Genomic DNA, 14,460 nt, shown 5'->3' with positions numbered 1-14,460 from the left:
TTTCTCCTCTGCTCCCAAGTCAAATAAGTAACTTCAGCACCACATGCTACTGAATTCATGGAGCCACTAACACACACTGCAAGTACACTTTGACAAGTAAGGGGACAAGAACAAGAGCACAAAGAAAAAATGTTAGAGAAGGGGGGGAAAAAGAAAAGATGAAGGGGAAAAAATGATAGCAGCAAATGTGTTAAGGCCTGACACCAAAGAATATAGCCAGAGCACACCAATGTTCCAATCCATCACAACAGGGGAGGAGAGAGAGGGTGGAAACCGTAGTACTGGAGTATTAAATTTACTCAAATAAAATTCAAGTATCTGCACTATTAAACATACACCAAAAAGTTATGCTTTAAAAAAGGCTGGTTTATGGATGTCAATCTTTAAAAGAGTTATGCACTGCACACTATTGCTGCAGACAGCAGATGAAATACAGAAAAGTGGGTTCGCTATTCAAATCGCAGTTTATAGTCACAAGAGCTATAAAGTATTTTGTATGCAGTGTTGTTGTAGCGCAAGGATTGGCAACCTGTCAAAAGTGGTGTGCCAAGCATTCATTTATTCACTCTAATTTAAGGTTAGGCATGCCAGTAATACATTTTCATGTTGTTAGAAGGTCTCTTTCTATAAGTCTAGAATATATAACTAAACTAGTGTTGCATGTAAAGTAAATAAGGTTTTTAAAATGTTTAAGAAGCTTCATTTAAAATTAAAACGCAGAGCCCCCCAGACCAGTGGCCAGGAACCAGGCAGTGTGAGTGCCACTGAAAATCAGCTTGCGTGATGCCTTTGGCATGCGTGCCATAGGTTGCCTACCCGTTGTAGCGTGTTGGTCCGAGGACATTAGAGATACAAGGTGGGTGAGGTAATCTCTTTTATTTGACCAAAGTCTGTTGATAAGAGAGACACTAAGAGCCCATGTCTCTCTTACTGGACTAAACATCCACTGATGAGAGAGACATGGGCTCTTAGTGTCTCTCTCTCTCTCATCAACAGACGTTAGTCCAGTAAGAGAGACATGGGCTCTTAGAGTCTCTCTTATCAACAGACTTTGGTCAAATAAAAGAGATTACCTCACCCACCTTGTCTCCATGAAGTATTTTGGACACTTTGATCCTTCAAAAAAAGGTTTTAAAAGTATATTTTAGAGGACTGGCATTGGGAATTGGTAGAATTTCCTAATAGAGGTCACTTGGTTAGGTTGGGAATGGCCAAAAGTAATTACCATTTAATTGTCTGTTAAGTCAATGTTCTTAAACTATTTAATTGAGGATATGTATTATATGAGAGAGAGAGAGAGCGTGAGCGCTCCCGCTATAGATCATTCCAGATTAGTAACATACTGCATAAAAATGAACAAAAAGACATTGACATTACATACCTATCTTTTCTCGAAGTTTTTCCTCTTCAATTTCTTGCTCGGCCTCTGTTCTACACCGATATCCTTTTTTCTTAAGCACGTGACAGATGAGGATCCCCAAAAGGCCCATGATGAAAAAGACAGGAACCAACCCATAAGCAAGATATTCTGGATGCATGCCACTTCCTGTGTGATCACCGACAGCTTGAGATGTAGTACTTTCTAAACCATGGCTTGCCAAAATATTAGGAAAATCTTGATTTCCTATGTAAAATAAATACATGGTTATGAAGCACAGTTCTAGATAATACTTTGCACTTTCAAGCAGCTCTGACTTTAGGCTCTCAAAGGACTGGGTGAATTGTGAGCCTGATCCTAAGATCACTGAAGTCAATGGGAGTCCTTCCACTGATGGATCCAGGTCCATTGATGAATTAAGCCTCAAACCCCTATAAGTAGTAGGTATTCTCTTTTACAGATGGCGAAATGAGAACAAAAGGTGAAGCAACTTGCTTAAGGACACAGCAGTTCAGTGGCAGAGCTGGGAACAGAAGTCAAGAGTCTAGCCCTGGTGGCACCAGCTCTACCCACTAGGCAACAATCCTTCCACAAACATTCATTATATTTCAAAATAAGGAGGAAAAATGTCAAACTTTCTTTTAATATAGTTAAATCAAAGTTTACGTCAATACAGATCCTTGAAGATACCATGAATTTCATTTTGTTTAGCTCAGACATAGAATTTAAGACAGAAAATCACTAGGTTGAAATCCCACCTATGCACCTAGTCACAATGAGAAACTGACTAGGGCTATCACCATAAAGATGGCCCATTTTACAATACTTTCTGTACTATCTGAAAGGGGAAGTGTATGTACTGTCACAGATCATTACAATAGTTCATTGAATTGGAAGCATACCTGCATCTCTGCAGCTATTATGTTGCATTGGAATACTATCTACTGTTCGGATTATGCCTCTGAACCTGCTGTTTAAGCCATGCTCAGATGCACCCCCAAACTCACTACCTCACCACTCAAGAAGTTTATCTCCAAAGCAAGCAGACTTCCAAAATGCTGCCCAATGTTACCAGTGGCTAAATACTATCCATTACGTATCCTTACCTGGGACAAAATGGAAAAAAAGAACATCAGTGGAATGACGAGTGGAAATGGATCTGATGTAAAACGAAAAGCAGTTCACATCTAATCTAAAATACTGAACAGGTTCTACTGGAGGCAAACCAGATGCCTAGCCATTAACTTTAATGAATATGCAATTGTTTCTATGCCTCCCTATCACTCATCATTTGGTCCTACCACACTGAAAGATCATTCGTCCCACTCCCATCCTGCTGTGGATAAACATTATCCACACCTACACCTCAGAAGCACTAAATAATGCCGTTACCTCCCCTTGGATTCGAGGATAACCCAACACCACTTTAAAAATAGGACCCTTGCAGCTCTTATCTTCCATACAAAAAATTGAGATACTGGAAGGATCCATATCTTCCCTATCTAAGAGGGGAAACTGTATTTAGCACCAAAGATGCCGAACTTTCAGCTTTCCCTGGGGATGCTCCACCCCCACTCCATCCCTTCTCCCAAGTCTCCACCCTCGATCTGCCTCTTTCCCGAGGCTCCACCCTGTCTTTTCCTGCCCCTACTCTGCCCCAACACCCCCTAGAGTGCCCTGCCCTCGCTCCGCTTCTTCCCGGCCCTGCTCCTCCCCTCCCCCCCCAGCGCCTCCCTCCCACCATTGAACAGCTGATCAGCAGCAGGTGGGAGGTGCAGGGCGGAAGGGGAGGAGCTGATCTGCGGAGCCCACCAAACAACTGTCTGGGGGGTGGCTGCTGGTGGGTGCTGGGCACCCACTTCTTTTTTTATGGGTGCTCTAGCCCCAGAGCGCACACAGAGTCAGTGCCTATGTTTAGCACGGACCCTTGTGATGGGAAAAATATATATCACCAAATTTAGGAGAGACAATCTGTTCTTCCCATACTGGGGTACTACAAGACATATAAAGAGGCTTTTACAGCAGAAATAACATTTTATTTCATCTTCTTTTACTCTTCCTCCCCAAATTATTTCTACATAGCATCTGCCCCTGCTACTAAATCACAGGCAGATCAGCTTGTAGGTCTGCCTTACCTAAAGATATTAAATATTGCAGAGAATGTGGGAATGCTTTCCTTTCCACTATCAACCCTCTTTCCTCCCTGTCCCATCCCCCCACCAAATAATTTTGAAGTTTGGAAGGAAAGGCAGATGGCTAAATTAAGAAGACCCACCAACAGCCAGTGGAAAACTACAAAAGGTGTGAGAACAACTGTGCAAATGGATTCTCCTCCCTAAGACAGCCTAAAAGAAGAGCACTCTCAAAATACCTGAGCACCACTTATGGACTAGGCACGATGAAGGCAACCTCTCTGCTATAGCAGTTAAGTCTACAGTTACCTGTGCCAACCTTGCTAGCTTCCTTTGTACTGCTCAGAGGGCTTGGCTTCTATCCCATTCACCCAGTTTCTCCTTTTGTTTCTCCCACCCCCATCTCATTTCCCTTGAATTTTGCAATATTCCTGGATTTATGGTTCTGTGACATCAGCAACAGTTGGGATGGAAAAAGGAAATGCTGCAGCTCAGCCTTCAGAAGTGGCATTACATTTTTTTTTAATGTAATTCTGGAGAGAGAGAAAGGGACCCGTGTGCACGTGCGTGAAAAGGAGGACAAAGCGAGAAGAAACCTTTGTGGGTTAGGTTTAGATATTTTGTAAGTATGGACTCAAACAGCAATAGAGCTCGGAATGGGACGGACAAATATTTAAATTTGTATTTGAAATGTATTTAAAAATTTTAAAGGTATACTCTGTACTATAAGGTATGTTAATAGATACTTGTTTTTAGTTACTGCAACAGTGTGTTTGCACAAAATGGCTTGAAAAAAAGAGGATGAAGGGAATACAAGTCTTAAGAATTTTATGAAGTTTTTGCAAAAAAAGTGAAAGATCTCTAGCAAGTTTTTTCTCTGCAGAAAGAACTCCCAACATTTGTGCAATTTGATAATTTAATTTAAGTAAATGTAACTTAGATTTGAAATACATGAACCAGGTCCTCACTATTCCCTCTTTGCTGAAGATCTTTAGCAAGAATGTTGAAGGATCTTAATAGTGATGTTACATGATGACAACCTGGAACTGTAGCTTTCTCCAAAAGCGAGCAAGGAAATTTTGATAAAAAGAAGGTGGTTTCCATTAAGGAAATGTCTACACAGAAGTTCTTATGGAATACTGCTACTCACATAGCTATTTCAACAGAGAGAGTTCACATTTGGCTTTTTTTTTGCAGTTTTTTCATTTCACCACCAGAAGCCAAACAGATCAGTGGAGCGTCTCTTGCCCATTTTAAGGACAGGGTAAGGGATTTTTTCATATTTGCAAGAACCACACTCTCAAGACACAGAGGGGATACAGAGGATGAGTGGAAGATAGCAAAAAAGCTAACCAGCTACTGTAGGTATTCAATGACAAACTGCACACAGTGCAACAGTGTTTTGGGGGCCTGTACTACAAGCACTGAGTGGTAGGACTGGATCATGATGCAAATCTGGGATGATCAGCAACTGCTCCTGAACTTTTGTATGTGGAAGGTCACGTTCCTGTTGTTGTATGTGTTAGGATATAGATATTCAGGCCTGTCTGCAAAGGCCTGTACTCGAAGAATTTAGGTGTATTCTTATCACTTGGCTAGTTAAAGGTATAAAAGAAAGAATCAAAATCACTATCTGCTGGTGTAAGGGCCTTCTCTTACTGTGACAGTCTGCGGCCCTGTGCTTAGGCTAAGACCTTTGGCTAAGCAACAGAGGCAGCCATAAACTGGGAAGTGAACGGTCACATCCTCACATTCACAACTAGTCACATTGAAATAAGGTGCTATTGGGCTGTTAGGTATACAATCCTGTCCTGATAGTGCCTATCGCCTGCAGAGAAAGGGAAGTGCCTAGAAAATGTAAAAGGAAACTTAGTTTGATAGCATCCTGTCTGGCAAGAACTCACTTATCAATAGCTGGGATGTGAAATCCTCACTTCTGTATTGTCTTGTCATTATAGTTCCCACTTTGCTATTGTTTGTCTGTATAATCTCTGTCTGGTTCTGTGATTGTTTCTGTCTGCTGTATAATTAATTTTGCTGGGTGTAAACTAATTAAGGTGGTGGGATATAATTGGTTACATAATCATGTTACAATATGTTAGGATTGGTTAGTTAAATTTCAGGAAAATGATTGGTTTCAGAGTAACAGCCGTGTTAGTCTGTATTCGCAAAAAGAAAAGGAGTACTTGTGGCACCTTAGAGACTAACCAATTTATTTGAGCATGAGCTTTCGTGAGCTACAGCTCACTTCATCAGATACATACCGTGGAAACTGCAGCAGACTTTATATATACACAGAGAATATGAAACACTGACGATTACTTTAGATAAGCTATTACCAGCAGGACAGTGGGGTGGGAGGAGGTATTGTTTCATATTCTCTGTGTATATATAAAGTCTGCTGCAGTTTCCACGGTATGTATCTGATGAAGTGAGCTGTAGCTCACGAAAGCTCATGCTCAAATAAATTGGTTAGTCTCTAAGGTGCCACAAGTACTCCTTTTCTTTTTTAGGAAAATGATTGGTTAAGATATAGCTAAGCTGAACTCAAGTTTTACTATATAGTCTGCAGTCAATCAGGAAGTGAATGGGTGGGTGTGTGTGGGGAAAATGGGAACAGGGAATGGGGGTGGGGAAATTGGAATCATGTTTGGCTAAGGGCAGGAATGGGAACAGGGACACAGGTGTAAGGCTCTGTGGTGTCAGAGCTGGGAAGGGGGACACTAAGGAAGGAAACTGAATCATGTTTGCTGGAAGTTCACTCCAATACACATCGAATTGTTTGCATCTTTGGACTTCGGGTATTGTTGCTCTCTGTTCATGCGAGAAGGACCAGGGAAGTAAGTGGGTGAAGGAATAAGCCCCCTAACAGTATGCCACACTCATCCCAACACTAAAGTGCATAGACACCAAGACGAGAGCTGCTCAGACAGTAAAGAAATGGATGATAATTGTTCTCTGGAAGCTTGCAACCTCACAGTATGCCAACATTTTTATGGCGGACTTAGAACAATGCTTCCTCAGCTCTCGTCCCCTAATGCCCCTACTCAACTTGCTCTACATTGATGACATCTTCATCATCTGGACCCATGGAAAAGAAGCCCTTGAGGAATTCCACCATGATTTCAACAATTTCCATCCCACCATCAACCTCAGCCTGGACCAAGGGGATCTCTGTGACCGAACCCATCACAGCCAGTTTACACGAAGTTTACATGCAAAACTGCACTGGATTAACAAAAGGTGCTATTTTAAACTGATTTAGCTAAATTTGTCCAAAACCCTCTGTAGACACACTGAAGATTTAAAACTAATTCATATCACTTAAGCTTTCAATGGTAAAGTTACAGATAAAAGCTAAGGTGGCAAATATTTTAAATCATTGTGTCACCATAGAGGGATTTGCACAGACTTAATTAAAATCAGTTTAAAAACCTATTTTAGTTAAAACAGCACAGCTTCTGTACATAGACAAGCCCTGTATTTCAACAATCTCTTTTAGGGTATGTCTACATTTAAAACGCTACAGTGGCACAGCTGCAGCAGTTCAGTGTAGACACTCATTACAGCAACAGGAGGGGTTCTCCCCTCACTGCAGTAAATCCACCTCCACCATGGACCTAGAACTGTCCACACTGGGGGTCCACACCGGAGGAATTTTTCACACCCCGAGATGTGTAGCTATGCCAACTTAAGTTTTCAGTGTAGACCAGCCCTTACACTGCAGATAAGGCCCTACCAAATTCACGATCGTGAAAAACACATCATGGACCGTGAAATCAGTCTATTGTAGGGGAGGGGCAGGGCTGGGAGCACCCCAGCCACAGGCTTCTACTGTGGGTCAAGCTCCAATCGCTAATCCCAGCCCAGGCTGGGGAGGGACAGGACTTCCTTTTCCCTTGCAGGAGCCACTCCATGAGCTGGTCAGACCCACCTCTGGGAACCTCCCCCAGCTGTAGGAAGCTCTGTGGCAGCTGCTGGGACAGGCCACAATCCAGGCGGAGAGGCTGCAGCCCCAGCTATCAGCACCCCTCACCCCGACCCAGGCGGAGAGGCTGCCAGGAAAACGCAAATGTAGGGTAACCTGCTCTCCCATACCCTGCAATCCTCACTTCATGCTGCTGCTCACAGTAGGGCTGGCTTTAGAGCTTGGAGCCCAGCCAGCAGCTGCTGTTCTCCAGTTGCCCAGCTCTGAAGGCAGCACCCCCCCAGCAGCAGCGCAGAAGTAAAGGTGGTGATCTCATAACCCCCCATCAGTAGCCTTTCCTATGACCCATGTGGAGCGGGTTCGTCGGGGCTCATCCCTCCCCGGGGCAGTGGGGAACCACACCACCTCTCTTAGTCCTAGCACTGGCCCCTGGGGAATCAGTCAGGCCACAGGAGTCCTGGCTCAAGCCCTCCCGCAGGGGCTGAACACACATAGGTAACAAGTGAAAGTTAACAAGCCCAAGCCTGGGATCTGGGCGGGGCAGTAAAGAGTCACAGCTCAAGCCCTTAGGCAGGGGCTGAGCAACAAGTTACACAGTCAACAGGCCCAGGCCCAGGCCCAAGCCCAGGGTGGGGCAGCAATGAATTCAAGTCTCAGGCCCTCAGATAGGGGCTGAGCAGCAGTTTATATAGGTAGGGAAGCAGTGAGTCTAAGGCTCAGACCCTCAGGCAGGGGCTGAGCAAACACAGGTAAATAGCACACCCAGGCTTCAGGCTCCAAGCAGCCTGGGAGGGGGGAGACTGCCACCCACATGTTGGGTGGCGCAAGCCCTTCCACTCCACTGCGTCCCAGCCCGGAGCCCTAGCAGCAGCCAAAGTCCGGCTGTTGTGTCAGTGCGGATCCCGGCCGCAACACACTGACATGGGTTCCGGCAGTGTTGCAGCCAGACTCGGATCGGCTGCCCCCGGGCTACTTCCCAACTCCCCCTCTGGGGGTATCTGGGTCAAGGTGGTGTCCTCAGGGGGGTCGATCACCATTGGATCTTCTGGGTAGCTGGCCAGGGGTAGGCTCGGCAACTCTCCTACATGCTGATCTGTGTCAAGTATTGGCTGGTCGGGCCAGTCTCCAGGTCTGCCACTGGTTGCTGGAGTCTCCCCAGCAGGAGCTGGGCAGGAGGCATCTGGCCTCTCCAGCGGCTGTTCTTTGAGTGAGCTCTGGGGTTGGGCTCTGATACTTCCTGTCCAGCAACTAACCCTCTGGGGGGGGTGGGCTTGGAGTACTCTGGCCCTGCCCACTCTGGTGACCAGTGGATCTTGTCCCTCTCCAGGGCAGCGGGGGACCACACCACCTCCCTACACCCCCTTTTGGATCAGGCCCATGATTACAATACCCTGAAATGTCAGATGTAAACATCTGAAACCATAAAATTGACTATTTAAAAATCCTATGACCATGAAATTTTCCAAAATGGACCGTGACTTTGGCAGGGCCTTAACTATAGAGGATAGTTGTCACTATCATTTCCGATACTCAGCTGAAAACTGAAATTTAAGCACAACGGTGATTATCTCCACACTTCCCCGCGACTTACATCCAGTGGCTCACAGATGTGAAGAAGTGTAGCTGAGCAGCTGTCTTTTTAGAAAAGAGGAAGGGAAGAATTTCATAATAAACCCAGAAAGAAAATGAGTCTGACTCTCCCAGTCTCTTATGAGTTCCCTGTCCCAATGTTTTACAAGTCCAGTTTTCAGAAACAAGGTCCTGCCCATCTGATGATACTTGGCACTAACTCATTTTTAAAAAGAACATAGAAAAGGAGTACTTGTGGCAGGGTAAAGCTTATGCACGGTAAATTCATAAATTGTCCTCCCGCTATAACACTCAGAGAGATATACACAGCTGTTTGCTCCCCCCGGTATTAATCACTTACTCTGGATTTATTAACAAACAGAAGTGAATTAACTATAAAAAGTAGGATTTAAGTGGTTTCAAGTAATGACAGAACAAAGTAAGTCACCAAGCAAAATAAAGCAAAAACATGTAAGTCTAAGCCTAATACTTTAAGAAACTGATTTACAGGTCATATCTCACCCTCAGAGATGTTTCAATAAGCTTCTTTCACAGACTAGACCCCTTCCTAGTCTGGGCCCAATCCTGTCCCCTGGTACAGTCCTTGTTAGTTCCAGCAGACATCTTAGGTGTTAACTGGGGGTTTTCTCCGGACTGGCAGCCCCCTTTGTTCTGTTCCACCGCCTTTTATAGCTTTGGCACAAGGTGAGAATCTTTTGTCTGTGCTTGTCCCCACCCCTCCTTCTAAACGGAAAAGTACCAGATTTAAGATGGATTCCAGTATCAGGTGACATGATCACATGTCCTGTGAGACCCCAGGCTCCATTCTTCCTGGGCTGGCCCACAGGTGCATATGAAGGTTTGCAAGTAAACGGAGCCATTTACAACCAATTGTCCTAGTCAATGGGAGCCATCAAGATTCCAAACCACCATTAATGGCCCACACTTTGCATAATTACAATAGGATTTCAGAGTTATACTTCTAGCTTCAGAAACAAGAATGATACATGCATACAAATAGGATGAATACACCCAGTAGATTATAAACTTTGTTATAAGAAAAGGAGTACTAGTGGCACTTTAGAGATTAACCAATCTATTTGAGCATAAGCTTTCGTGAGCTACAAATACCACTGAATGCATCCGATGAAGTGAGCTGTAGCTCACAAAAGCTTATGCTCAAATAAATTGGTTTATTAGTACTCCTGTTCTTTTTCCAAATACAGACTAACACGGCTGCTACTCTGAAACCTCAAACAGCAACAGGAAGCATCTGAAGACAAGTCATCTGCCTTGAATTTATGTGACTTAATTTTGGATCCAAGTTTAACTTAGACATGCCAAATTCATATAAGAAAAGCAAAAAACCAGCCCTGAAACCAATATTTTAGAGTTTTGTTTTAGCAAAAATTGGGCAACTTGCACCATGAGGCGAACCTGAAAAGCCAAGAACTTTCTTGCTACAGCTTTGAAACACTGCAGGGACCTCCTTACCCTCAGCTATGCCTCTAGTTATGGGATATTACACAAGAAGCTGTACCAAAGTGAACCCTCATCGGTGGGGGAGGGAGGGGGGGACCTCTTTCAACTATCAGAAAAGTAAGATCGCCAAGAGAAAGGCTCGGAAGGGAGAGAAGAAATACCCAGCCCGAGCTCTGCTTCTCCTCACCCAGCTCGGGTGCCCAGCCCAGAGACTACATAATACAACTCCTCAAAAAGTGCCTGTGGCCCCAGCCTGCCGCTCTCACTTCGGGCAGAGATTAGGCGACTCCGGAGGCAGCGCCTCTCGGTAACAAGCGGCTGCACTGGGCTAGTTAGCCGGAAGGACCGGGGTCGCCGCCAGAGCTCCGGCTGCCTCTGCTCCCCACGGGGGTGCCCAGGCGAGGCAGGCAGGTAGTGGCGAGCGCGCCGGCCCCCGGGGAAGTCAGTGCGCAGGGAAAAGGGAGGCAGAGGAGGGCGCTGCGCTAGCGGACGCCTGGGTGGGACGGGGAGCCGGGGGAAGATACGGGGAGGGGTCCCGGGAGATCTATGGGCTGGGACGGGGACTGAGGGAGGCTCTGGGGCGGCCCGTGGCGGACGCCCACGGAGGAACGCTGCCTGCTCCGGGGAAGGGCGGCGGGGCGAAGCACCAGGGTGCTCGGCGGGAGTCAGGCGCGCAGCACCGGGAGGCCGCAGCCGGGGCAGGCGAACCCAGGCGCGGAGAGAGGCCCTAGGGAGGGCTAGGGAGAGTCAGGGGCCGGGAAGCGGGTGCTCGGCGGCTCCAGTCCCGGCCCAGCGTTCGTTCCCCCCCGAAACTCCCGCGCGGCGCAAGGAAACAACAGAGTCACCCACCGAGGTCGGAGGGGTTCCCTTGGGCGCCCGGCGCAGGGGGAGTCGGGGAGACCCACGGAGCCATCACTGATCCCAGCGGCTGCAGCTCGCGCTGCACGTCCCCGGCCCCGGGGGCGAGGCCCCTTAGCCTCCGCCTTCCCCAGCCCGCCCCGCCTAGGGGCTGCGTCGCTCCCTCGCAGCACTGAGCATGCCCGGGAGCAGCCGCGCCGCGCCGCCTCAGGGCTGCTCGGGGAGAGGGCAAAGCCTGGCGGTGAAAGGCTCGGGGAAGAGGGGAGCGTAGCGAGAGGGGACCGGGACTTGTGTCTCTGCTGGAAGGGCGCCGCTCTGAGGGCCGGGTCACGGGTTTATACCCTGTGCTCACGCCGAGATAATCTCGGCTCGGAAAGTAAAGTAGCTGCCGGCGGGGGAGCGGATGTAGTGAGTGTCCGACGGCTCCCAGCCAGCGCCATCACTGCAAGGAAGCAAATGTAATATACCAATAGCTATGTTCCGCCTGCTCCTGCCAAGTGCAGATTGGGGACACAAAAGCGGGGGGAGAGGGAAGCTGGCCTAAAGCATAAAGTGTCACCTAAAGACAAACGTTTCCCTCTTCTCCTTGTGTGTTTCCCCTGTTTACACGTAGTAAAGAGTAAATTTGCAAAGATTACCCAAACCTTTTGCGAGAATTACCCCCCACATTTGGAGCCTGAACCCTTCAAGTTTCAGAGTAACAGCCGTCTTAGTCTGTATTCGCAAAAAGAAAAGGAGGACTTGTGGCACCCTTAGAGACTAACCAATTTATTTGAGCATAAGCAATGCACCCGATGAAGTGAGCTGTAGCTCACGAAAGCTTATGCTCAAATAAATTGGTTAGTCTCTAGGGTGCCACAAGTACTCCTTTTCTTTTTGTGAACCCTTCAAGAGGATCAACAGAGAGCCCTTGGAAGTATTGGCCGCTGCATGGCTTGGTTGATCTAAACAGAGTATTCCTTATCCATGGCTCTAGCCATATGTACCTTTTGAATAACATTTGAAATATGTTTGAAAGAAATTTAATATGCTTTTAATTAATAAAAGATCCATTTTTAAGATGACACGCTGGTTTTTAAGAAAATTGTGTTTGGCTGTAGGCATGATGAATTTTGCCCACAAAGGAATACGTTTCAGAATTTGTCTTAGCCTTTTACCTCTCTTGACACCATTTCATTTTTTGTTATAATTATAGTAAATAGTGGAAGATGATCTCCTGAGGTCCCTTCCAACCCTGATACTCTATGATTCTAAGTGGAATGAGAGCTTCATAAGAAACCACATACATTTGGCCAAATCCTGCTTGCTTGCAGTTTATGCCAGTGCTGAATGATTCAATGCAAGCTGATAAGGGGTACCTAAAAGCCCTTGCATTGATCCACTTGAACTACACAGGGACAGAGTTGGGGTTGGGGCAAGTTTGTGTCACAAAGGCAATAATATGGTGGGGGGATACACATAATTTTGTGTAAGAAATGCTGAAATAGGCAGTTATGAAATAACCTGCACACAGTGAGAAAAAGTTTCTCCCTGCCACCTGTTAATTATAATCTGGCATATGCTTTGAAGCATATATATCTTTTACCATTCAGTTGAGTTTTTATGTTACTGATGTATTTTAAAAATTCCTAACTGTTGTAACTCCTGCTTTTTCCATTATTTTGAGATGGTGGAGCATCACAAATGGCAAGGAGTCGGACCAAAGAGCTGAGTGTTAGGCTGTTATGGCTTTCCTTTTTACCAACTCCTCACAGAAAATTGTTGAAAAACATCAGCTGGCTGAACTTCCTTCTTTGAGGGGATTGTCAAAAATAGGAGGCACTTAGTATCTGAAGTCCTATTGACTTTCACTGAGACTTAAGCATATAAGGACCAGATCTGAAAGGCATTTAGGTACCTAAAGATTTAGATAGACACCTAATGGGATTTTCAAGAGCACCTGGATGCTTAACTCCCATTGAAATTAATGTTGAGAGGAACATTGCCTAAATATCTTTTAAAAATTTGGACCACAACAACTAAGCAAGCATTGTAAGTACAATTACTTCCCTGTCCTCCCTCTATTTCTGTGTTACCCCCTCTGATTCATTTCTATTTCCAGAATATGAATTGGATGTCAATAGTGAAAAAGTTAAAAAAAAAATGTGGTTTGCTGTATTAATTCACTTGTCTGAATCAGACATTGAGAAAGATGGTGATAAAGTTGTTTCTGATCAAATTGAATGCTGTGGTAATCTTATGGCATCTGTGCAGCTGAAATGACACATTCATTCAAAGTAGCATAATGTCTGGTTTAAGCCTCAATTACATTGGTCTTTTAATTGCGCAAGGGAACTGTTTAAAAATAAGTTTAAACAGTGTTCCCACTAAAAGCATCGAATGCATCCGATGATGTGAGCTGTGGCTCACGAAAGCTTATGCTCAAATAAATTTGTTAGTCTCTAAGGTGCCACAAGTACTCCTTTTCTTCTTCCCACTAAGAGTTTCTAACATGGTTTGGTAGTGTGGCACAGTCTAGAAAGTGATTTCTAGAAACTAAGTCTGATATGGTTTGACTGTACCAGCTGGCCAGCTCATTAGCAACTAATGTCCTTAGCTACAGCCATGATTAAACATGATCAATTACTTTACCTTAAGGGCTTGGACTTTTATCCACATCAAGCAATCAGACACAACATGAATCAGAGAAGTGTAAGACTGGAAGGGATCTCAATAGGTTATCTAGTCCAGTCCCCTGCAGTCAAGGCAGGACTAAGTAAATAGCTAGACCATTCTTGACAGGTGTTTGTCTAATCTGCTCTTAAAAACCTCCAAGGATGAAGATTCCACAACCTCCCTCGGCAATTTGTTCCAGTACTTAACTACCCTGATAGTTAGGAAGCTTTTCCTAATGTCCAACCTAAACCTTCCTTGCTTTAATTCAAGCCTATTGCTTCTTGTACTATCCTCAAAGGTTAAGGAGAACAATTTTTCACCCTCATCCTTGTAACAACCTTTTATGTACTTAAACAGTTATGTCCCCACTTGGTCTTCTCTTCTCCAGAGTAAAACCCAAGTTTTTCAATCTTTCCTCATCGGTCATGTTTTCTAGACTTTAATCATTTTTGTTGCTC

At 45.3% G+C, this 14,460-nt stretch overlaps 2 protein-coding genes across 9 annotated transcripts in view; one reads left to right on the top strand and one right to left on the bottom strand.

Annotated features, from left to right (window-relative positions):
• The window catches only part of RELL1 (RELT like 1), a 146,262-nt gene extending 134,632 nt beyond the window's left edge, over nt 1-11,630 (bottom strand). For 5 of the 8 annotated variants that reach the window (XM_077815766.1, XM_077815764.1, XM_077815762.1 and 2 more), the window contains exons 1-2: nt 11,339-11,630; nt 1,382-1,624 (exon numbers count right to left, since the gene is read on the bottom strand). In XM_077815766.1, the coding sequence (XP_077671892.1) occupies nt 1,382-1,624; nt 11,339-11,402 (307 nt within the window). In that variant the 5' untranslated portion in view covers nt 11,403-11,630. The remainder of the gene's footprint in view (nt 1-1,381; nt 1,625-11,338) is intronic. The other 3 variants (XM_077815763.1, XM_077815760.1, XM_077815761.1) reach the window with 1 other exon arrangement.
• Nucleotides 10,758-14,460, top strand: part of PGM2 (phosphoglucomutase 2) — a 74,543-nt gene continuing 70,840 nt past the window's right edge. Inside the window, exon 1 of the mRNA XM_077815757.1 lies at nt 10,758-10,900. The gene's annotated coding sequence lies outside the window, so the exon portion shown is untranslated. The remainder of the gene's footprint in view (nt 10,901-14,460) is intronic.

This window comes from Eretmochelys imbricata, chromosome 4 (assembly GCF_965152235.1).
Source record: "Eretmochelys imbricata isolate rEreImb1 chromosome 4, rEreImb1.hap1, whole genome shotgun sequence".
NCBI lineage: Eukaryota > Metazoa > Chordata > Testudines > Cheloniidae > Eretmochelys > Eretmochelys imbricata.
Note: the sequence above shows the minus strand (reverse complement) of the source record. Positions and strands in the feature narration are given on the sequence as shown.